The sequence below is a fragment of the Chlorocebus sabaeus genome, chromosome 15 (genome assembly GCF_047675955.1).
Source record: "Chlorocebus sabaeus isolate Y175 chromosome 15, mChlSab1.0.hap1, whole genome shotgun sequence".
Taxonomy (NCBI): domain Eukaryota; kingdom Metazoa; phylum Chordata; class Mammalia; order Primates; family Cercopithecidae; genus Chlorocebus; species Chlorocebus sabaeus.
Window position 1 is genome coordinate 34,457,601 of NC_132918.1, and position 25,445 is coordinate 34,483,045.

At 38.9% G+C, this 25,445-nt stretch overlaps 1 protein-coding gene across 2 annotated transcripts in view; it reads right to left on the reverse strand.

Moving 5' to 3' along the window:
- The window catches only part of KCNAB1 (potassium voltage-gated channel subfamily A regulatory beta subunit 1), a 386,124-nt gene that overhangs the window by 16,391 nt on the left and 344,288 nt on the right, over positions 1 to 25,445 (reverse strand). For both annotated transcript variants that reach the window (XM_038002671.2, XM_008008619.3), the window contains exons 9-11: positions 7,950 to 8,035; positions 7,179 to 7,299; positions 6,055 to 6,149 (exon numbers count right to left, since the gene is read on the reverse strand). In XM_038002671.2, coding sequence (XP_037858599.1) covers positions 6,055 to 6,149; positions 7,179 to 7,299; positions 7,950 to 8,035 — 302 coding nt within the window. The remainder of the gene's footprint in view (positions 1 to 6,054; positions 6,150 to 7,178; positions 7,300 to 7,949; positions 8,036 to 25,445) is intronic.

Here is a 25,445-nt window from a genome sequence, read left to right on the forward strand (position 1 = left end):
GGTGTCCTCCATGGGAAAAACATCACCAATCCTCACTAAAGTTTCATAACATCTTTCAGGGGACCAATATCTCTGAATGTATTCAAACAGACTAACAAAGATTAAAAACTAATAGCCAACTGCTTTTTGAACAATTGCTTCTTATTAGTATTAGCATTTCTGAGTTTCAGTATATACCATGCATGTAAAGAGTGGTTGGTTTATCAATCTTTTGTAACTTTTCTGGTTTTGAAATCTTGTATGCAGTGCATTCTCTTCCTTAGGATTGGGTTACAAGTTCTATGTATGTGTGTGTGTATATATGTATGTGTGTGTAACACACATACACACACACCATTTTCAGAGACAGACTTCCAAAAGTAAAAAAAATTAAAAAGTAAAAATCAAGCAATTATTTATTGAGTCCCTATCTCTCCATCTTCAACACCATAAATCTCATTGTTGCTTTAGCCTATGGAAATACAAGCAGATTAGGGTTTTTAAAAAGTAGATGCATAGTTTTTATACTGCTTTCCTCATACCAAAGGAAACAAAAGTGTGTTGGAAATAAACAGCTTTAACTGCTTTACAAATGAGAACGTGTTAGCAGAGATAGGAATGAGGCTTAATTAAAATATTAATTAAATATGGAAGCAAACAAGTGTGTTTTGTAGGAAGGTTGGAGGTGGGTGTGCTTGTGGCAGTAATATACCCAGCTTGCTGACTGGGCAGTAATCCATGAATCAAAAGGTGAAATCTCATCCAACCCTATTCTATCATCCCACTGCACTGCAATGATTTGATTACTTGTTGGTTTTTCTAAACCTAGCAGGTGGAAGAAGCCAGGGATGGCTTGTTGCTCATGTCAGCATCTCCAGTTCTGACACTTGTAGCTGGCAAGGAGGAGGGGCTCAGCTAATATGGTGGTCAGGGAGGAGTCAGAGAAACCAGAGTTCTGTGGGGTCAAAATAAATCTCTTCCCATTTTTCAGATTGATCATGACACCTCCTCCCCAATGCAGTGTGACTCTGTCAGCAGTCCTGTGGGACTCCACACGGCTTGTGGATTCCATATTATTTCAGGATTCACCCCTTCATATGTCTGTCCCTCTCACAAGGCCTGGAGCTACTCCTTGAAGGTTGCGACTGTCCCATTCATCCCTGTATCCTCAGCACCCAGCACAAAGTCTAGGTACATTCAGTAAATATTTGTCAATGGGACAACTGAATGAGCTTTTCTCCACAGATTAGTTGGCTATTAGTTTTATGTATGTTACAAAACTAAATTTTCTTAAAGCCTATTTCTTTGCCCTCTCCCAATGCTATGATGATTTTATAAGTCCCTGTTTCATAGGTATTGATATTGGGGTAAGAATAGTCTGTGAGACTTGCCCCAAATCCCTAATTAGTTGTTGGTTAATCTTGGATTGAACTCAGGCTGAAACTGGAGCCATGGACAGAATCAGTCACATTTCAGTTCTGAACACTGTCTAGAATAATTGAACACCCAAGATCGCTGACTATTTCTACTTAAACATCAAAGGCTTTGACTCAAAACAAAAGCAAAGTCACTATTGAGGTTGAGATCTCTAGGTAAAATGCTAGAGCTGAAAACTTGCCTTCTGAAATTTTGCCATAATGTACAATATGCTTTGTTTCTTTATATGAGCACTTGACGTACTTGGACCACCTGTCTCCCCCAACTTTGATTCATCAAGGTGTGCATGCTTCTTATTTTTTTTTTTGACAGAGGGGTACATACTTTTGTATTTTTTTTTTTTTTTTTTTTTTTTTTTAGAAAGGATCTCACTATACTGCTCAGGTTGGAGGGAAGTGGCATGATCTCAGCTCACTGCAGCCTTGACCTCCCAGGCTCAGGTGATCCTCTCACCTCAGCCTCCTGAGTATTTGGGACTGCAGGTGAGCATGATATCTAGCTAATTTTTTGTATTTTTGTGGAGATAGGATTTCACCATTTTGCCCAGGCTGGTCTCAAACTCCTTGGCTCAAGCGATCTGTCCACCTCCACCTCCCAAAGTGCTAGGATTATAGATATGAGCCACCATACCTGGCCTAAATTTTTCTAGAAAGCATTTTGCCAAGAACAGGGAGGAGCTGCCAATACATTTTATTGCACTATTTATTTCTATTTAAAAGCTGTACACCTGGTCTCTTGATCAGACTTTATTGATTTGGTTATGACTCATCAAATTAACAAAGGCTTAAGTACCTCTTATGTACTCATCAGGCTCTGTGATGGGTCAGATGAGAAGGTTTCAGTTTCTGTCCTAGATGTATTCACAAATCATTACTTAGTAACATGGGAAGTGTTTTTTTGTTGGGGTTCCACTCCTGTCAATGATTTCCTTACAAGCTATGTCTTTACTGCCTTCTAATGGAAAATGCCATGATGAAGTGGTGCATAACCTGAGCTGATCATAGTACCTTACCCTTTTAGCCACTGTCATTGGTCTCACAGGGTGGCACATGACCTAAGCTTGGCCAGTCTTCTCTGGACTGAAGTTGGTAAAGAAAAGATCGCTTTTATCTTAGGTTACATGCCTTTAGAAATGCAAACCTGCAACCACCAGTTTTCCTGCTCCTGGCGTCATGGAGGAGACCCATTTGTAGTATAAGAAAATGACACCGACAAGCAGAGAGAACTAGAGAAGATGGAAAATCCTAACAATGTACAAGTTCATGGATGGAGTCATTGCTGAGGCCACTCCATATTTCCCAAGGATGTCTTTGTGAACCAATAGAGTCCCCATTCTCTGATCAGGTTAGTTTTCATTGAGTTTTGTTACTTGCAACCAGAGAATTAGAAGACTCTGTAAGAAGCGTTCATGGAATAATAGAGAAGGTACAAATAGCTCATTTTTGTAAAGTTAAGGACAGTCTTCATAGAGAAGAAGACAACCAAGCTTTGCCTTTAACAATAAGAAGGGGTTCCACAGGAGAATGAAAAGAAGGACATTTCTGGGAGGCAAAGGAGAGTACAGTGCATTTGCATGGAAAATGAAGTAGTATGATATGGGAGACACAAATGAAAAAATAGGCTCAACTTAGATCCCAAAGGAGTTTCCTTGAATGCTTTATTGCGGAGTTATGGCTTTGTCCTATAAGCAATAATTGGGAAATCATTAGAGGATTTTAAGCAGAGTTATGATATGGTCAGATTAACATCTTAAAAAGATTAAGTGGTCACAATGGTGGGTTGTTGAGGAAAGGGAAGGAAATCAGAGGCCAGATGGGAGGCTACTATAGTAAATCTGACAAGAAATGATGAAGATCTAAACAAGGGCTGTGCACAAGATGGATCTCAGAGTCAAGATAGAGTCTGGAGGATTTGGTGCCTTGTTGAACAGGAATAAGGAAGGAAAGGAGGCAGTCTGAGATAATGCCTTGGCTTCTGACCAAGATAACCAGATGGATGGGTGGAGGCACTGTTAAGCAAGAAGGAATGGCAGGTTCTGGGGCTGAGGATAGATTCCATTAGGCATGACTGATGCCCATGGGACTTCTACTTGGAGATGTCTAATAGACACAAAGAAGGAGTGCTGTGCAGTTCAGCAGTGAAGTCAGAGCTGATAACACAAATTTAGAAATCATTGTTAGAGTAGTGGGGCCAGATGAGGGGGCCCAGAAAATCCAGAAAAAGTAGTATTACCTTCTAAAAGAGCTCTAGATAGGTATTTTTTATGCTGATTTAATTTATCCTTCAACTGCAGTTCAATACTACAACAGATGCAAAATATTAACATCTTAATCTTATTAGTATAACAATAGCCAATGTGAAACACAAACTACTTATTCTCTTTTAGGGTGAGATGAATGTTACCAATTTATTTATCTACTTGCCCAGATATCTATCTTTTAATTTAACTTTCCTTCCTTCCTTCCTTCCTTCCTTCCTTCCTTCCTTCCTTCCTTCCTTCCTTCCTTCCTTCCTTCCTTCCTTCCTTCCTTCCTTCCTTCCCTTCCTCCCTTCCTCCCTCCCTCCCTCCTTCCTTTTTTCTTTCTCTTTCTTTCATGGTATCCTCATTCACTCCTAAGGTTGCTCTGATACCTGCCTCCTTCACTTTTTATTTTTTGTTTTTTTGCTCTGGAAACTATACTCAAGTGGCTTTCCTAAGTGCACATACATTACTCCGAAAGCACTCAGGCTGATAATGTAGAGCCTTGAGAGTCTGCAGACCTCTAAAGAAGCATACTTTGTGATCAGCCACCTTTCATCTGTTGAGAGCTCTTAATGTTTATTGTTAAGGATGTTCCAGTAGATACAGAGTTGACTTTATAAAAGTCAGCAATAGAAATATTTCCCAAACTGCTTTTGGGCTTAGCCACCTTCAAACATTTGTTACTCTTTCTTTTTTTTTTTCTTTTTCCTTTCACTAGTGAATTTGTGAAAGCTTTTTCAGCTGTTTGCAAGCTTTTCTCAGTGATGAAGGTTAGACAATCATGCACTCCAAATACAGCATAGCTACTTCTTTCTCCTTTAAAAACCTGGGTTTAAAGAGTAATAAAGATGTCTTTGAGGGAGATAATTAACTGAAAGCCAGGAGACCTGGGTTCTAATATCAGCATTTTCTGTTATGAGTTTATGGTCTTGGATTGTTATTTAAGGTCTTCATGTTTTAGTTTCTGCATCTGAAAAGGGTCTGCCTCTCAGCAGGTTATTGTGAGAACAAACACTCAGCCTATATAGAAATGCTTGGAATTTGTCAGCAAGCCTCCGAAAGAACATGTGACACCATGCTTAGCTCAACTGACTAAAAGTCACCTGTATCCATTCTGTTTGTGAGAATAAAAGTTGTTGAATGAAAACACTTAGCTCAGTGCTTGGCACATAGTAGGTATTCAGTAAAATTGTAATGATCAGTGCTTCCCTTCTTCCAATTCCTTCCTTCTTCACTCCCTTCTTGCCTTCCTCTTTTTATACTTCTTTCCTAAGATGCTTTTAGTTTGTCTTTGTTGACTTGTTAGACTTGTTTCAGAACAATCTTTAATTTTTAGAAGAGAGACCTTATTTAATATTCTGGGATAATTGTTTTTTATAATAATACAAAACTAGAAATAGGACCATGTCATCGTGCTTTAGGAGATATTTATGTTGTATTATTTTAGAGAACAAACAAGCAAAAGCTCAACTGTTACACACAGAAAGGAAAGTCAAAGGCCTAGAGCCTTGAAAATATTCTGATTAGGGAAGCTCATGGTGGCCACAGCCACAGTGATTAAAGGATTGGTGGTTCAGACTTGACTTGAGCTGTTTTCCCAATAATTTAGCGCTGATGGAGGCAAGAGGTTGCGTAAGGCTTATACTTCCTCATAGAAGGACTCTGGTTTATCTGATTTCTTTAAATGCCTGTATTTTCTCTCCCTTGACAATACAGAGTAATTTGTGATTCTAATGTTATTACACATTCTCTCAAGTTTTAAAAACAGGCATGTTGTTATTAATAAGGAGAGATGTTTGGAGTACTCTCCAATAAATTAGTCATCAAGATGTCCTGAATGGAGGTAATTTTGTGTCGATGATCTTGAATATCTTTTTGCTTCAGAGCAGAATTTAAACTGCTTTAAGTGACAGAAGCTTTGCTATGTATCTGTCTCCTGAAGTCTCCCCTTCCAACCCACTGCCCCCAGCACACACTAAAAAGTGTCAAACATACTCAGCTACAACTGTTGGCCTTATATGGATTAAGCCTCTATGGCTTACATTTTATTTTGTAAGTTACATTTTATCAGTTTCAAATGATGGAATGTTTTCTTTAATATATGAATAAATAACAATGTAGGAATTTGAGCCCTGCAAGTCCAATCAGGTCATTGTGCACTTTTTCCCCAGTCCCCAGAGGAAGAGAATATTCGACGCAGGCGGATTACGAAGGGCTGACTGATACATGGCCAGGAGCCGAAACCTCCAGAAGGCTCAGAGGAACCTGCCAGAGGGCACTGGCCCGGACAACACAGTCTGCCTGAGCTGGGAAGCCCTAGGCTGTTGCAGAGCTGTTCTTATCAATCTTCCCTCCTTCCTAGCCCGAGGCTTTTTTCTAGACATTGAGAAAAATACCTTCAGTGAAGCCCTGGAACTTTCAGGCACCCCATTTCCGTATTTTCCTGAGATGATTCCACAGGCAAGTGGAGACCACGTCATTGCACCAACCCCTACAGAAGAAAAAACTGAGAAAGCTGCTTGTGCAAATTGGGATCAAAAGTTGGGGGGGAGGGGGACGGTGGTGTTTAAATAGAATTTGGTAGGTTATAGGGAAAAACTGTCCAGATAAATGAGTTAATATCGGCATGCATTTTTTCCATTACAATTTAGGAGCTTACAAATTGTGTTTCATTCTTTCATCAACCAATTAAACATGGACTGTCAGTTCTTGGGAGTGCATATAAGAAAGCCTGAAAAATGTGGTTCATCCATGAATTTTTGTTGTCCATTGAGTGCCTAACATAGTGCCTGGTACACAGCAGGAGCACACACCTGGTACACAGTAAGCACTCAATAAGTGAGAGCAATAATAACAATTGTTGTTGAATTTTTATCTTTATCTCCTTTTCCCAGAATTTTCCTGCTCATATGAACCTCTAATTTTTAGGAAGAAAATTATCTCTGGAAACTTTTGATAAATAAGCCTGAAAATGTGGCTTATTCGTCTTTTCCTAATGTCTAAATTTCCTGGGTATATGTTATATATATATTTCTCCCCTCTCTCTGAAGGCATTAGTTCTACCTACACAAAGTGATCGTGCCCGACTTAGTAGTTGTTGAATTTCCCAATTCTCACTCAGTGCCAGGGCTAGGGTAGTAGATACAGATGTATATATCCACGATATTTTTGAAAGGTAGTCATTGTTTACTCGAGCAAGCACCAATGAAAAATGAATTTATTCATTGGTTGTTCCCTTTATTCAGTATGCATTTTTTTGAACACCTGCTGAGTACAGCTGAAACACCAGTCACAATTTACAACTCTGCTTGGCTTTCATCAGTGATACCTTGTAGACTAGGTGCAGATTCTGCTACATTTTGATTCTGCTACAATCTCTGGAATGCATGGTTCTTACAATGTCTGTGTTAATTAGGGACATTTAGGAAAGCATTTCAGTAACACTGTTTTTATTTCTTCCCCCCAATCAGTGATCTTTCTCTTGTTAAAAATACCCAGTAGCTTTTATTCTGAAGATTACCTATTTTGTGGTAGAGCTCTGGCAGCTGGACCTCCACTTTCTCTCTCTGGAAAAGATGGTATTCAGCTTGTTCACAGACTGGTGGGATCATATTGAACTGTCTTGCTACAGAATAGGCTTCCTAGGGAGGAATGAGATTACAACTGAATTTATACTGATGAGAAATGAGGCTTCACTGTAATTTGTATGCATGAGAAATGTTTACTTTGGTGAAATCAGTACAAACCAAGAAACATGTAGGATGCCAAATAATAAGCAAATTTGTCACCACCAATTTCACTAAGAGCAATATGAAATGTAGGAAACCCTTATTAATTTTTTGGGAGGGTTTGGATTGAGTTAAGTCCAGGGCAAATTAGTCAAAGTGTGAATTATACACTATGATAAAGAAAATGTAGTTTAACTATTTTTAAGTTCCTAAAGAAATAAGACTTAGACTAACATATAAAAGTATCTTTAACTAGCTTGGTATAAACAATGTAGTTAATACAGTTTTTTATAAGAAAACTAGAATACTCTGTTAATATATCTCCATAGCTGTGAAATTCACTTTGTCCTCTTGCCACCAGGGAACACTGTATTCTCTGTTGTATTCTGAATGGATGAGCTCCGGCTCCAATATCCATCTCTATAATGATGGAATTGGTTCTAGAATTCCAGTACCATAGTGATTGTGAGAAAAGTTTGCAAAAGATCTTGCAATTTATGCATGGCATCTGAAAAGCAATAATAAGGTACTCAATAACCATTTAAAAATAGAAATTAAATTACCATTATCTCCATAGCACTCCACCTCGAGGTGCCCCAGTACATCGCCATGCCTTGGTTTATCACATGTGTCATGGCTCGGACAATTTCTATGGAAAGTCAAACAGACAACATTTCATGAATTCATCTACTTTTCAAAGTTATGTGATTTTTACCCCTCTAGCCAAAGCCTAGAAGCTTAATGCAGTTATTTGTTTGATTAATAAAATTAGTCTAATATTGGTGACAACATTATTGTCTGACACGAAATATTGATGGTTTGGAGGCTGATGGTACTTTTAGGTACACTGACATTCCATTTTCCATTTGCAGCAACAACACTAAATGGTATTGAAAATATAATGACCACTTTAAGTTCTTCCTTTACTTTTATTGCTTGATGATTCCTGGCCTAATAAAGAATACACGATTCACCTTTTTAAGAGCCTGGGTACCTTCCTCACTAAAGTGAGAAGTAAGAGAAGGTATCTGCTTTGACTTTGCAGAATGTAAGGTCACTGAGGGTGAAAGGCCTGTCTCTGTATATTGGACTTGCAGAGCATGGCCGCACACAGAATGGGTCTCTAAGAGAGGTGACTCAGCGACAGTGTGTTTAGCAGAAAGATAAACATATTAAATGCTGAACAAACAGCTGAAGCCACAGGGGCTCACAGCTTGCAATGACACACCCTGTCCTTGATCACTTTGAACCAAAATTTGTCCTAAGACACCCACATAATTGATTTCATTGGGGCCTGTTTGTGGTCCCACCCGGTGTGCTCATCAGCCTCATGCAGCTGAACATCACATTTCCTAAACAGGAAAATGAATCCCTTCCCCAGAGGATGGAGCTGAGCAAATCCTCTTGGCACCAGCCGGATGTGTTGCGGAACAAGAGAGCGTGGAGACCCTCAGTTTAATTTAGTTAAAATTTACAGACGGGGTTGGATTTCTTTCTCAAAGCAGGTCAGTTAAACACTCAGGATGCCAGGTCACTCGACATTTTCAAATGGTCACGTGCCTTGGGCTTTTCTATTTCTCAGTAATACCAGTCAGTTAAATGCCCTTCAAAAGAACCAAATCCTTGTCTCAAAGTAGAGTTGCAGTAGATGTATTCTTTTTTATTATTATTATTTCTCATGAGCAGGCACTGTCTAAATCGATAGGGAACAGGATTTGAATGAAATGGCCAGAGTCAGAGTCTTAGCTTCTTTGCTTGTTTGGCTTGTGTAAATTATTTTTAATCGCCCTTGATTTCTTTGTTTGGAAGATGGGAATGCTTTCATTCACCATTGTGTGTCCAACAGAGATAAAAGCTGGCTTTATAAGCAAACGTTTTCTTTCTTGGAGAAAGACTCTAGAGTATCAAATTATTGCCCAGCAACTAAAACTATGAAGTTCATTCTCCATTTATAAAACATATGATTAAAAACGTGTAAGGAACCGCTTTTCTTCTCTTTTACTGTACAAATGGAGATGCGTGCCTATCATAAACATTTCTAAAAGTTGAAGACAATGATATGAATCTCCGCCCCAGATGAATTTTCTCTTTGGATGTCTCCATCACTGCACCAGCTCCCTTTCCCTTCATATCCTGTGTCATTCAGAGCTGGGAGTTCAGTCAATCAACAGTATCTATTAGGTGTCTGCTGTCCTGGGTGCTGGAGATATTGTGGTGAATCAAACATGCTGGTAAACATAGAAGAAGTTAACAGAAAATAAACTGGACCTGGCCTCTCCCTTAACTCTGTCTCTGCCATCAAGTAAGACAGGTACAGAGTGCTGACAGGTGGCTTGGGCAGGTGGGAGTCCTTGACAAGAGCAGTGAAGATGGAGTGGAAGTTGTGACTCTTCCTGCACACTCATTCAATTATACAACACACAGGTGTTACAAGCTTAATATTTGCCAGTCACTGTGCTGGTTGCTGGGTTCATCTGTGAGTAGAACAGACACAAACTTCCTGGACTCAGAGTTTCAAGTTGAGTGGGAGAGACAGAGAGGTAAATAAGTAAGTCATTATAAAATGTAAAGTGTTATAAAGAAAATAACATAGGGGACTGGGACAGGAAATGAAAGAGAAGACATATTTAGTGGAGTAAGCAAGGTCTCACTAAAGAGCAATCATGTTTAGGCATAAAAAAGCAAACAGGAGCCATCCATGTGAAGAACAGTGGAAGAGCATTCGAGGTAGATGGTATAGTATGTGCCAAGGCCCTGAGGAAGGACAGAGCTTAGCGAGTCCCAGCAATGGGAGGGAAGGAGGACGGGGGTGCAAGATAAAGTTGGCAGAGGGCAAACCATGTCATTTGTATGTTATTCAAGGTTTAATGACGCCATTAACATTTTATCAGGTAAGGGGATGGTAGAATATAGTTTGCATTTCAGAACACTGTCTCTATGCTGTGGAGAATCATTAGTAACAGGGAGGACTGGAGGAAGTAGGAAAAGCTTGAGGAAGGTATTGCTATATTCTAGGCAGGAGATGAGGGTGATTTGTAATAGGGTGGTGGTGGCAAACATAGAGAGAGGTGGATGTATTCAAAATATAAGTTGAAGGCAGAATCCACAATACTTACAGATAGATGGGGTGTGGTGAGGGAAAGGGAGGAATTAAAGCTGTTTCCCAGATATCTGGTTGTTTACAGAGATAAGGGAGACTCAAGGAGGAACATGTTTGGGCGAAAAATCAAGGGTTCTTCTTTGGACATGCAAAAAATGGAGATGCATGTGAGATACAAAAGGGGAGATGTTGAGCAGATATTTAATAGTTGGATAAATAAGACACTGAACAATCTGGGCCGGAGGTGGTATATACATTTATTAGTTACCAATCTATTGATTATATTTAAATTCATGAAAATGGATGAGCCTTGTAAGGAAAGTCTATAGAGAGAAAAGAGAAGAGGTTCTGATGGCCAGCCCAGGGGTTAGAGACAGGACCCATGCAGGATGCTGGGTAGGAGGGGCCAGCCAGAGGGGCAGGAAGGAAGCCAGCACACAGGGACGTGTCAGACCAAGAGCAGAGGGCACTTCAAGAGGGAGCTGTGCCCACAGGATGGAATGCTGTGGACATTCATGTCAGAACAGCCCCAAACAGTATCCACAGGATTTGGCCACATGTAGGGAGATCACTGCAGACCGTGAGAAGAGCAGCTTCAGTGTCAGTGATGTGATGGGATCAAGCAAGGCTGGAGCCATTGGAGCCACTCAGTGGAAGAATGAGTGGAAGAAGGAGAGGCCTTAAAGACAATGCATTCAATAAGTTTGGAAGAGAAACAGGACACGAGCTGACGGGACATTCAGGGTCACAGGACATTAAGCCTGTGTGCCATTTGGAGTGACCTAGGAAGAGGGAGTTATTGATGAAATGGACTGGGGGCTGGGAAGGAAGAGGGAGGGAGACTTGATAAAGGGAGAGGGAGGAGGGGCAGAGCCCTCATAGGTGGGAAGGACACTTCTGTCAAGATGATGGGACCCAGGGAGGTTTGTAGAACTCATCATGGGAAGACATGGGAGCACCTGTTTGATGAATTCTAGTCTCAATAAACTGTGAACCAAGTGTACAAGGAGGCGTGAGATGTGTAGGAGAAATGAGAAAAACGTGAGGAGAGCCTCTGCAAGGCACTCCAATGGCCATGTCTTTTTGTTCCTGGTAGTTTTTTCCTCACTGTTTAGCTTTTGACTCTGAAGAGAAAAGCTTGGTGGAATTGGGAAAAGAGAACTCTGTGAGTTCTTGTCCTGGAAGGAGGCTGCAACATCAAAACTAGGGAGAAATTGCAGGAGAACCAAGAGGCTGCAGTTTTGGAGATTCATGTTGCCATGAATTAAAATTTAATTCTATTTCAGAGAAAAATTTGTTTAGCTTACTAACAGGAAAGAACCATACTGATGGCTGAGGTGGGTTTTTACATGATTTGAATAATTAAGAACACTAGAGGGCAGCATTGCTGAAAGGAAAAATCAACTGTCTTCTAGATACTGCTGTTTTAAGCGTATAACATGGAGATGCATTTTAAAAGCCTCCTAGGCAGAGTAACAATTCTGAGTGGGGAAAGGATGTTAGAAAGGTAGTTTAGTGCACCGCGCCAGCTGCCTCTGGGAAAGGAGACTCAGACGAATGTGATTAAACCTGATAACCCAGTACTGAATGTGACTCTCCTGCTCTGGACTCCTTCCCCAGTTTTCTAGAAGCCTTAACCCCAGTGGTTCGCAACTCCAACTGCATATTAGAAACACCTGGAGTGGGGGATTTACAACTACCCATGCCCAGGCTCCACTGAAATTCTGTTATATTAGAATCTCTTGTGGGTGAGGCCCCAGCATCAATGATAATTTAAAAACTCATCCCAGATGATGATTCTAGTGTGCAGCCAGGATTTAGAACCAACGCGCTTGTCTACACCAATGGTCTCGGGGTATAGCTTCTGGACTAGCAGCAGCAGCAGCACCTGGAAACTTGTTACAAATGCAAATCCAAGGGCCTCACCCCAGACCTAGTAAATTACAAAGTCTGCATCTGTGTTTTAAGTAGCCTTTCGAGTAATGCTGATACACACTGCTTTATACTATTCCCAAGCAAGCCATTTCAATGGGTACGAACGTCTTCCTACATTTCTGCCTTTGCTTTTTTATCTAATCCAAGTGCTTCATGCTATAATCTTTAGTTATTTGCCTTAGTACATAAGCGAGGAGCTAGTATGATATCTATGCTGTCTCTCTCTCTCTGTCTCTCTCTCTCTCTGCTATGAATCAGAACCACCTGGGAAGTTTGATAAAAATGCTGAGGTCCAGGTCCTAGCCTCCTTCAATGAGCCAGGGCCTTTGCATTATTTTCATTAGCTCTCAATCACAAACTTTTAGAAAAACTGACTAAACTATTGAAAGACTTTGTGAAGTCCTCCCTCTGCACTCCTTTCCAAGTGGAAATAATCATTATTCTTTAACCTAGTGGTGCCTCCCCAGGGCTCACCCGCCACAGGCAGCTCTCGCACAGACTCCCTGTATCCTTAGCACACAGGTGGCTCCCTATAAATGCTGCAAGTCCATTTTGTTTCCTTGAGTACTGCATTTCCTTCTGTAAATTGAGAAATGATATGGATGTTGTGAAATTCTTTCAAAGCTTGACATGGGATAATGGGTGTAGAATAATTTGTGAATTTGAAACAGTAACACAAACTGAAAATGGCCCAGGTTTCTTCTCAAGTAGGCCCAGATTCTAACATTTTGGGGACAGTTGTTTCAGTAATGTAGGCCATCCATCTTTTTGAAAATATGCATTTTATGTCAAAGAAATTAATATAACTATTTGTTCTGAGTGAAAACAATTTTGGTTGATCAATATTTTAATTTTCTAAATTGGATCAGATGCCAAAAGTGGTAGCTCACATTAAACTTTTTTCCCTGCAAAATGTTCCCTAGAACTTTGAAAATTGTAAGCAAATAGTTGTACTGCATGAACAATAAGCCATAGGAGTAAAGATAAACATATCTTTATTAGAAATGAGTGTTTTAATCATATAAAATTTACGCAAATTAATCTGGCCATAGAGACAAAAAGACAAAAGCAAAAGAAACCTTAGAGGTAATCCAGTGCAGTTTCTTCTCATTCTAGATGAGGAAACAGGTTAGGAGTGAAGTTTTTAGGCATAATTAAAAGCTTGAATATTATTAACAATTATAAATATTTTAAATATGCTTGCAAAATGCTAAGAAAAACATGCAAAATAATAATTGTATTATTTAGTGAAATTACATGTAGTTTTGTTCTTAATTTTTCACATTTCCAGTAAACATGTGTTATACTTTTATGTAAAAAAGAAAGATTATCTAACAAGCAAAGGCACCACTTTAAACACTAACATGTTATATATTTAACCAAATGAAATTGCTATTTTTAGAGCCCCATAATAGTTTAATATTGGCAGTATCCTATGGTTCAACCCAGATGATATCAGATTTTTTTTTTTAAGAGGCAAGGATCAAGATGGAGGCTAGAACACTGGTATAATGCAAGAATTTGGTTTCATCAGAGGAATTGCTGTTAACACTAATAAAAAATAGGCCTAGACCTAGGCACAATTTTTACTTCAGATCAGCTTTTGTGATTTATCTACCTTAAGTTGTTTGTTTATTTAACTTCAGAAGCTTGTGGTGGTGGTGGTTTATAATTGTGCTTCTTTGAAGCTTAGAGGAATCCTCTTGAATCTTGATCAGTCCTTCATCTTCTGAGCTGTGGAGAATCCTCTCAGCTTGATGCCTGGAGATAGAGGACTACCATTCTTCAGAGGACTGGAAACTTATCATCATAAATGAAATGATGTCATCCTTAGTATGGATCATGAGTCACATGTCTTAAAGGTTTGCTGACTGTCTAAGGACAGCCTGGTTCCATTTGCCTTACAGAGCATGTCCTAGGATGCAGAAGACATTGGTTTTTTTGGCCCCATCACAGTCACTAACCTTTGACATCTCTTGTCCTTGCTGAGATCTCAGTTTCTTCAATGCAAATGAGCAGATTGATCTTAATTAAGCATATACTGAATCTTGACAATAATTGTTTAGGTGGGAATATTTGAATCCCATTTTGTTGAGGAAGAACCTGAGACTCAGAAAGATAAAATCACTTGTGCCAGGTCTCAGCAGATAGTCTATAGACTCTGTCTAGTTTTGAAGTTCTGTGATCAGTCATCGTGAGAGGCTCTGTGCATAGTGCATTGAGGGAGAAGACAGTTTTGGGAGAGAAAACTAACAGGGCATTTACTTAATTCACCTCATTGTGTGTTTATGAACATGTGATGCCTTGCGTGGTTATATCCATCCATCCCTTTGCATTTAATACACAGATGGCTATAGTTCATGATGAGTATAAATGACTTGGGAAATATGATCTCTCTTTTTGTTTTGTTTTTTTTTTTTTTTTGAAGAAAGACTAAAATCTGAAGACTCTTTGAAAAGAAAGGCAAAAAAGGGCTGGTATGTGCATCTGATCTGTAAAGCTTAAAGAAAGAGTAGTATTCACAGGGCAGTTTATAGGGAATATGCTTTCTGGATCAGGGCACTGGCCAAACTGATTCTGAATCAGAACGGAACAGATTCAAGAGACTAGAAAGGAATTCACACACTGAGCCAAGTCAATAAAACCTCTTCTATCTGGAGAAATTGAACCTTCTTTAAAACTCTGGCCCAAGAATGGAGCTTTATGTCTCTGAAGGCAATGCATTTTCCTCCACCCCGTAGCTACCCTGAGAGAACCCTCCCTAAAGAGCTCATGGTCCTCAACCTCTCCTCTCTGTCACACACTAGTTTTCCCTGACTCTAGACAGTTTGAAGTGAGACTTTGATATTGCCCAAATATGATTTCAGAACCTTATTCTAAAATGTGAAATAGGTTATTGAAATGGGACACTTTTAGTCTCACTTTTAGCTCAAGTCCAAAGGCTCTGAACAGCAACTGTTGTTTTTAAGTACCCCTGAGTTCCAAAGTGAAGAACTAGACCACCTATGCAGGAGACCATGGTGAAAAATGGTCATCTTTAGCCCAGCCTTCACCTTGAAACAAATAAATGAGTGAAAAAAACCCTTTTAGAACTGATCAATAAATTCAATAAGGCTGCAGGACACAAAATCAGCATATGAGAATCAGTACCATTTCTATACAATAGCAACAAACTAGCTGAAAAAGAAATCATGAAAGCAATCATTTACAATAGCCACAAAAAATTAAATACCAAGTGGTATGGTTTGGATGTTTGTCCTCTCCAAATCTCGTGTTGAAATGTGATTCCCAGTGTTGGAGGTGGGTCCAGGTGGGAAGTGACTGGATCATTGAGTGGATCCCTCATGAACGATTTAGCATCATCTCCTTGGTGATAAGAGAGTTCTCACTCACTCAATTCACATGAGAGCTGGTTGTTTAAAAGAGTCTGGGATCTCCTTTTTCTCTCTCTCTTGCTCTCTCTAGCCTTGTAATACACCGCCACCCCCCCCCCGCCCCTGGCCTTCCACCATGATCATAAACTCCCTGAGGCCCTCACCAGAAGCAGATGCCAGCACCATGCTTTCTGTACAACCTGCAGCACCATGAGCCAATTAAACCTCTTTTCTTTGTAAATTACCTAGCCTCAAGTATTTCTTTATAGCAATACAAAAATGGCATAATACACCTAGAAATAAATTTAAGAAGGTAAAAAAATCTCTACAATTATGAAACTCTGATGAAAGAAATGGAAGAGAACACATTAAAAATAGGAAGACATCTCATGTTCACAAACTGGAAGAGTTAATACTGTTAAAATGACTATACTACCCAAAGCAATCTATACATTCAATGTAATCCCTATCAAAATTCCAATTACATTCTTTGCAGAAATAGAGAATATGATCCTAAAATTTATATGGAACCACAAAAGACCCAGAATAGCCAAAGCAATCTTGAGCAAAAAGAACAAAGCTTGAGATATCACACTACCTGACCTGAAAATATACTACAAAGATATAGTAACTAAAATAGTGTGATACTGGTATAAAAACAGACACATAGATCAATGGAATAGACTAGAAATAAATTCACATATTTACAGCCAATAGATTTTTGACAAAGGTTCCAGGAACATTCACTGGGGGAAAGGGAAGTCTCTTCAATAAATAGTTCTGGGGAAACTGGATATCCATGTGTAGAAAAATGAAACTATATTCCTATTTCTCATCATGTACGAAAATCAACTCAAAATGGACTAAAGACCCAAATGTAAGACCTGACCTGAGGCTATGAAACTACTAGAAGAAAACAGGAGAAATGCTTCAGGAAATTGGTTTGGACAAAGATTTTATGGGAAAGACCTCAAAAACACAAGCAACAAAAACAAAAATAGACAAGTGGAATTATATTAAACTAAAAAGCTTCTGCACAGCAAAGGAAGTAACCAACAGTGTAAAGAGACAACCTACAGAATGGGAGAAAATATTTGTGAATTATTCGTCTAACAAGGGATTAATTTTCAGAATATACAAGGAACTCAAAACAACTCAGCAGCAAAAACAAACAAACAAAAAAACAACAAGAAAACCCCCAAATAATCCAATTTAAAAATGGGCAAATGATCTGAATAAATATTCCTCCAAAGAAGACATACAATTGGCCAACAAGGAAGACCTTGTCCCTAAAAGAACAAAAACAAGGCATAAGATACCATCCCACCTATTAGACTGGCTGCCATCAAAAAGACCAAAAAAAAAAAAAAAAAAAAAAAAAAAATGCTGGCAAGAATGTGGAGAAAAGGAAAATCATATGCTGTTGGTAGGAATGTAAATTAGTACAGCTATTATACAGAATAGTATGGAGGTTTCTCAAAAAACTAGAACTAGAACTGCCATATGATCCATCAGTTTCACTACTAATTATATATCCAAAGGAAAGAAAATCATGTGTTGAAGAGGTATCTGCACTCTCATGTTTACTGCAGCACAATTCACACTAGCCAAGATATGGAATCAACCTAAGTGTTCGTCAACAGATGAAATGATAAAGGAAATGCGGTATAGATACACAATGGAATATTATTAAGCCATAAAAAAGAATTAAATACTGTCATTTGTGGCAACATGGATAAGCCTGGTGGACATTATATTAAGTGAAATAAGCCAGGTGCAGAAAGATAAATACTCATATTTATCCCACTCATATGTGGAAACTAAATCAGTTAATCTCATAGAAGCAGAGAAAAGAATAGTGGTAACTAGAGGCTGGGATGAGTGGGAGGGAAAGGAGAATAGGGAGAGTTTGGTTAATAAACACAATATTACTTTTAAGTAGCTTTGTAGGGAGACTATAGTTAACAACTGTTTATTCTGTATTTTCAAATAGCTAGAATAGAGTACTTTGAATGTTTCTAACACAAAGAAATGATAAATGTTTGAGGTGGTGGATATGTTAATGACAGATTTGATCATAACACATTGTATATGGGTAGCAAAATATCACACTGTGCTCCATAAATATGTAGAATTTTTATGTGTCAACTAAAAATAATAATAAGAGAATAAATAAATGGAGGTTGAGAGATTATTTGGTCTTATTTGAGTTTTGTGGTATTGCCCCTGTGATCTTTCCCTCCGCCTCTACCTTTCACCTCATCTCTAAGTAAATAAAACTTTGGAACCTAAAATTCCCATTTGTAGAACTTGCAAGTAAGAACGGTTCCCTGAATTGAGAGCCTGACCTTGCTGTGACTTCTCCCAGACAGACACAGGCTGTCCTGGGAACTCTGCTCACTCCTTGTACAACTCTCCCTACACAGGGGAAGCTATGTGATGCTGTATCCTCTTAATATTATTTCTTGCTCCACCAGACATGTACTCTTTAATCCTAGCAAGACAGCAGTTGTTCACCTTACATTTAGATAAAAATGGCGAAGTGACTTGCCCAAAGCAATGAGAGAGCTTTCTACTCTATCCTCATGATTTCCCTGTAATTCTTTTATCACCACCCCCAGTTTTTCCAGCTTCTCACCTAGACTTACCACTGCCTGCTGACATGCTCCAAGAAATAATTATGTAGAATACGGTTCACAAAATTGCACCTTTTCTTTCAACATAATCTAAATATGGCCCCACCATTTTCTACTAAAACCTGGTGATTCCAAGTAATCAGTTTGCTGTGTTTGGTTAATGCTAAATGGTAGTAATTAAAGAGGTTATTCTATTCTGACAAAAGTGAGGTGGCATCCACAATGAGTATAGAGTACAATGCTGTTATTGCATATGTCAAATTTTACAGGATTTGTCAATAGTGCAATGAATTCGAATTCATTTAAAAAAACTCAAAATGAAAGTAAACTCATCACTTTAAATTTTATCTGGAGCATCGCAATGAACAAATTTAAACAAACAAACAAACCTAAGTGAACTGAAATTACAGGACTGTGCAACTTTCCTAGATACCTAACTTATATCTTCGTTTGTGAAGCTAAAAGTTTTATCATTACTACGTTGTAGGACACTGGTCCTCTAAGCATCCTGGGGGTTCCTTTGGCAATGTTACTGAACTCAGTCTGTAAAAAAGGAATTTTTATAGTTTGAACATGGGTCTTACCTGGATATGGGATATTTCCGTGACACAAATGAAAATGTTAAAATTTGAAAAAGAAATCTTTGTCCTCCTAAAATTTGTAAAGTTTTGCTCTTGTCACCTAAGTTTTTGATTCACCTTGACTTCATCTGTGTATGTGTGTATCTGTGTGTGTGTGTGGTGTAAGGTAGGGATCTGGTTTCATTTTTTTTCATATTATAGGACATAGAATGCCACTTTTTCCATGTCCATTTATTGAATAGTCCCTTCTTTTCCCACTGATGTTCTAGACTACTTTGTCAAATATCAATGTTTTATAAATGCTAGTGACTGTTTCTGGAGTGTCCATTACAGGGACGTATATTATATTACATCAATTTCTCCCATAGCCAGTACCTTTCTTAATTACTGAGGTTTCATAATGAGTGCTGGTACTGTGATAGGGCACGTCCTTCCCTTCCACTTTACCCATTTTCAGGAGTCATTTGGCTCTTCTTGGCCCTTTACCCTTTCGTATATATTTCATAATTAGCTTATCAAATTATTTTAAAAGCTTGCAAGGATTTTGGTTGGAATAGGACACATTTAGCAGAACTGGCATCTGATATGGTTTGGCTGTGTCCGCACCCAAATCTCAACTTGAATTGTATCTCCCAGTATTCCCACGTGTTGTGGGAGGGACCCAGAGGGAGATAATTGAATCATGGGGGCTGGTGTTTCCCATGCTATTCTCATGATAGATAAGAAGTTAATAAATGTCACGAGATATGGTAGGTTTATCAGGGGTTTCTGCTTTTGCTTCTTTTGCTTTTGCTTCTTCCTCATTTTCTCTTCCTGCCACCATGTAAGAAGTGCCTTTTACCTCCCGCCATGATTCTGAGACCTCCCCAGCCCTGTGGAACTGTAAGTCCCATTAAACATCTTTGTCTTCCCAGTCTCGGATATGTCTTTATCAGCAGCATGAAAATGGACTAATACAGCATCTTTAAGGTACTAAGTCAGGCCAGGCGTGGTGGCTCATGCCTGTAATCCCTGCATTTTGGGAGGCTGAGGCGGGTGGATCACCTGAGGTCAGGAGTTCAAGACCAGCCTGGGCAACATGGTGAAACCATGTCTCTACTAAAAATACAAAAATTAGCCAGGCATGGTGGCACATGCCTGTAATCTCAGATCCTCGGGAGGCTGAGGCAAGAGAATCCCTTGAACCTGGCAGGCAGAGGTTGCAGTGAACCAAGATCGCACCATTGTGATCTCCAGCCTGGGTGACGGAGCAAGACTCGTCTCAAAAAACAAAAAAAAAAGGTACTAAGTCTTCCTGTCCATGGATTTAGGATATATCTGCATTTATTCAATCTCCTATAATGTCTTTCAGTAAAGTTTTATAAATTTCTTCATATACTCCTTGCACATCTTTTAAAATCTTTTTATTCCTACTTACTTGATATTCTAAAAAATATTCTAAATGGTTTCTTCTTGCCTGTACAGGCTTTTTGGACTCTCCTTTTCCCTTCCTTTTGTTTCTGTGGAGGTAAATAGCAGTTCCCTGAGGAGCAGAATGGAAGCTGACTGGGGAATCTCATGCATTATTAATGTTTTTCCCTGATCATACTGGTGTTCTGTATTGAGGGTAATTATATTTTAGAAATCAAAGAAGCAGATGACAATGACAGCCTCTAGTAGAGATGGAAAGGCCTACTTTAGGACATTTGCCTGGTTAGAAGGTTATCTTATCTCTGTATGAGACTCAACTGCTGCAGTGTATGCTAGTACATTGATATGTAGTCAGTGAAGCCCCTCAAATTCTATCATAGAACATGGTCAAGATAGTTTTGACCTAGAAAAATTTCAAAGCAGGTGTTACCAGTTACTCATCACTGCTATTGATGATGATACTTCCACAAACATCTGATTTTCAATAACCTGATTTTTCCAGTGAATGTACCAGAATGAATGATCTACAAAATGTATACAGAAATACATAAGGAAAATAACCTACTCTGTAAGTTTATTTGATAGAGCCCATTTATTCTAACTTTAGAATAGTTAAATGAGACTTTTTTATGTATCAGAAACAATTAATAAACCTAATCAGCAACATGTGGAAAGATATAAGTTGTTGTTACCCTTCATTTAACTATAATATATAAAAATGTCTAAAGATAATATCTTTAAGAATTGTTAGTTTTTTATTTGCGATTCTCTTGAGCTTTGGGTTGCAGTTTCTCTTATGGAGAAATCAAGATACCTCTAACTTCTTGATGTATTGAATAATTAGGTTTTTTTTTTTTTCTTTTTAAATGGAGTAACTTGTTGAAAACTCAGTTGGAAGTCTTAAATTGTAAAAGATTTATCTGCTCTTGTCACTGGAAATGCAGTCACATGGTGCTTTAGGAATGATTGTTCCAACAAATCACTGAGAACTAATCTTTTATCTAACCCTCCACGCTGCTATTCCCAGGCTGGTTGCCCTTGTGGCACTGGTGTGGCTGTCAGTGACATGTGAGGCCATGTGCTTCCTTGTACCTATTCAGCCAGGCCCTCTGTTTCACCATTCCAAGAAAGACTCCTGAGATTTACTCTGACTGGGCTGTTCCTGTCACATGAACCAATGACTCTAGCCAAAGAGGGGGAAAAAAAGGATCATTTAGCTTACAACCCAGAGCCTACCTCACAACCAAGGAGTGGCAAGGAGAGAGTAACGCAGCCTTCCTCTGGGTCAACTGGCAATCTTGGAAAAGAGTCACCCCCATATGAAATTTGGGCACCTGAAAAAGCAGGGTGGCTGCTGGGTAGACAACCAACAATTTCTACTCTGCTTAGATTGGGTCTTGTGGATCACACCAGGGAGCTGGGTTCCTAGGTCACATGGCAACAGAGGGACAGAGAGGGCATGAACTCTATTGAGTGCCTACCTTGTGCTTGGCTTGGCTCTGTGCTGGGAATTTTTCCATTATTGCATTTATGTTTTGCTACAGCCCTATGAGGTGGTATTACATTCCCACTTTATGTTTGAAAAAATCAGGTTCAGGAGAATGAAAATTTGATGAAGCCAGTTTTAAATTTCTCTCTAAAACCAGCCCCACCCACTAGCCCCCAAGCTGAAGCAGAATGAAGCAAAATATCTTTATCCCTTTTTCTTCATCCACATTTGTATTTCATGCAAACTCTTTTGATTATGCAATTTGAAGCACATAGAGGGTTAACAATATGAAGGGACCTCAAAAATTTCATGGAAAAAGGAAATTAAAAGATAATAATAAAAAGTGTAAATTTTATTTCTCAACTTAAGCCCCATCAAGTTCAAGGCACTTTTGTAAGCAATGGTACCAGCCATTTAGTTCACCCCTAAAGAACTGAGGGTCCTAGACATTTACTATATCAATACAGTCTTTTCACATTATTAACTAAAGAAAAATGGGTCCCCTTTAAAGATTATTTTTAAGATTAAGAAACAAAAAAAGAACTCAGAAGGAGCCAAATCAGGACTACAAGATGGATCCCTCATGATTTCCCATCAAAACTCTCGCAAAATTGCCTTTGTAAGAGCAGGAGCATTTTCATGATGGAGAAGGACTCCTGGTAAAGCTTTTCCAGGTGTTTTTCTGCTAAAGCCTTAACTAACTTTCTCAAAAACACTCTCATAATAAGCAAATGTTATCATTCTTTGGGCCTCCAAAATGTCAACAAGCAAAATGCCTTGAGCACACCAAAAAGCTGTTGCCATGACCTTTGCTCTTGACCAGTCTGCTTTTTCTTTGACTGAACCACTTGCATCTCTTGGTAGCCATTGCTTTGATTTTGCTTTGTCTTCAGGATCATACTGGAAAAGCCATATTTATCCCCTGTTACAGTTCTTCAAAGAAATGCTTCAGCATCTTCATTCCACTTGTTTAAAGTTTCCATTGAAAGCTCTGCTCTTGTCTGCCGCAGCATTGTGTGCAATGGTTTTGATACCCACGGAAAGAAAACTTTGCTCAATTTCAGTATTTCAGTCAGAATTGTGTAAACTGAACCACTTGAGATATCTATGGTGTTGGATATTCTTTCCACAGTTAATCATCAGTCTTCTTTAATTAGGTCATGTATTAGTCCATTGTCATGCTGCTGATAAAGACATACCTGAGACTGGGCAATTTACGAAAGAAAGAGGTTTATTGGACTTATGGTTCCACATGACTGGGGAGGAAGACATGCAGGAGCAAGTCACATCTTACATGGATGGCAACAGGCAAAGAAAAGAGAGATTGTGCAGGGAAACTCCTGTATTTAAAACCATTAGCTCTCATGAGACTCATTGACTCTCATGAGAACCTCACAGGAAAGACCTGCCCCATATTCAATCACCTCCCACCAGTTTCCTCCCATAACACGTGGGAATTGTGGGAGTTACAATTCAAGAGGAGATTTGGGTGGGGACGCAGTTGAACCATATCAGGGCATAAGCAAGATGAATTTTTCTTCTTGCAAACTGATGTGTATGGTTTGCTGCTGTGGGCTTCATCTTCAACATTGTCTTGTCCCTTCTTAAAATGAGTTATCCATTTGTAAACTTCTGGTTTCTTTGGGGGCATTGTCACTATGAACTTTTCATAAAGCATCAATAATTTCACCATTCTTTCACCCAAGCTTCACTGTAAATCTGATGTTTGACTTGTTTCAATTTTAGCAGAATTCATGTCGCTTTGACAGGGGCTCTTTTCAAAGTGACGTCTTATCCTTCTTAGTGCTTCAAACTAGATATTGTTTAGACATGCTATACCAAGTTAGTATGAGTTTATTTTGGCACAAAATAAATATGCAGTCCATGCACAGTTTTTTCATAATACACATTTTTCCACAAACTTTTTGAAGACCCTTTGTATCTATATCAATTGAAGAAACAAGCCTTTGGGCCTATCGGAATGTGACGTATTAGGCAACATACTCACTAAAAATAGTTTTCCTAATGTTCATTGAGTTGCTAAAAAATAAATTTAACCAAACCCAACCAGTTCTTCATGGCATCTAATATTTCTATATTCATTAGTGGAACAGTTATTTTTATACTTGGAAGCATCTGTCATTGCATTGCAGACATCTGACTCAAGTCTTAAATTTCTGATCTTTTAAATTGTGTAAATGTCATCCTTATTGGTCAGACAGACGGATGTGGAATCTTGACATATAACTTCTTATTCTATGATCCTGTCTGGAGATTTTTATTTATACAACTGTCTGTGTATCAGCTTCTTGGGACAGGCTTTTAACTATTTTAAAAGGAATTCTGTCTTGTAGATGAAGGAATAAAGCAAGAATCTTGGCAGAGGATTGATAAGAGTAAAAAAATATTTACCCTAATGAGATTTTCTACTGGTAAATCCAGTTTCATGCTGTGACAGGAAGCAATCTTCATTGCTCCTTTAATAGTATAGAGCTGGCCTTCCTTCCTGGTTGTGTCATGGCACATGTCTGGAAGGAGATGCTTTCTTCATGTTAACGATATTAAAACCTCCACTTAGTTCATGCAGCTCACTGGCAGTCTCAAATGCATTTTAGTTCTGTAGCACTTATTTATATTTGTCAGATATCTGGTAACAACCAAAAGGCAAGTTTAAAACTTGATATGTTAGAATAAACTGCTTTTTAAGTTTTTCAACAGTGAATTACCCAGCCAGGAGGAGTTTAATATTTTAAATATTAAAGTTAATATTTTAAAATACAGCATCTGTCACTCTATATGTTAAAATGTGAGGCTGGCCCAGTAGTGGCTGGGCAACTGTCACTGCAAGGGCCATTACAGAAGAGGCTGTCCTGTCTCCATGGGTGTTCCCTAGGATGCCCCCTTTTATTTTCCTTATACCTATTTCACTGTTCCACACATTGTCTGGTTGTATCTGGGGCCCTTAATCTCTTTGGGGCTTTCCTTGATGTTTCTGAGGCTCTTCCCCATTCCCCATACAATGTTGGCTGTTTTCCCTTATTTTCTCCTTTAGAATCTTCTACTAAGGAATGACGCATCAAAGTTTATCATGGTAAGATATTGCTTCTACTACATGACCCATTAAAGTGGCTACAAAAACAAATATATAGTTTTGGGTTTATCATAAAAATGTATGCAAACATTGTATATCACGTATATTAGCCCATTTTCATACTTCTATGAAGAAATACTTGAGACTGGGTAATTTATAAAGAAAAGGAGGTTTAATGGACTCACAGTTCCACATGGTTGGGGAAGCCTCACTCTTATGGTGGAAGGCAAAGGAGGAGCAAAGGCACATCTTACATGGTGGCAGGCAAAAGAGCATGTGCAGGGAAACTGCCCTTTATAAAACCATCAGATCTCATGAGACTTATTCACTATCACGAGAACAGCACAGAAACACCTGCCTCTGTGATTCAATCACCTCCCACCAGGTCTCTCTCAAGACACATGGGGATTATGGGAGCTACAATTCAAGATGAGATTTGGGTA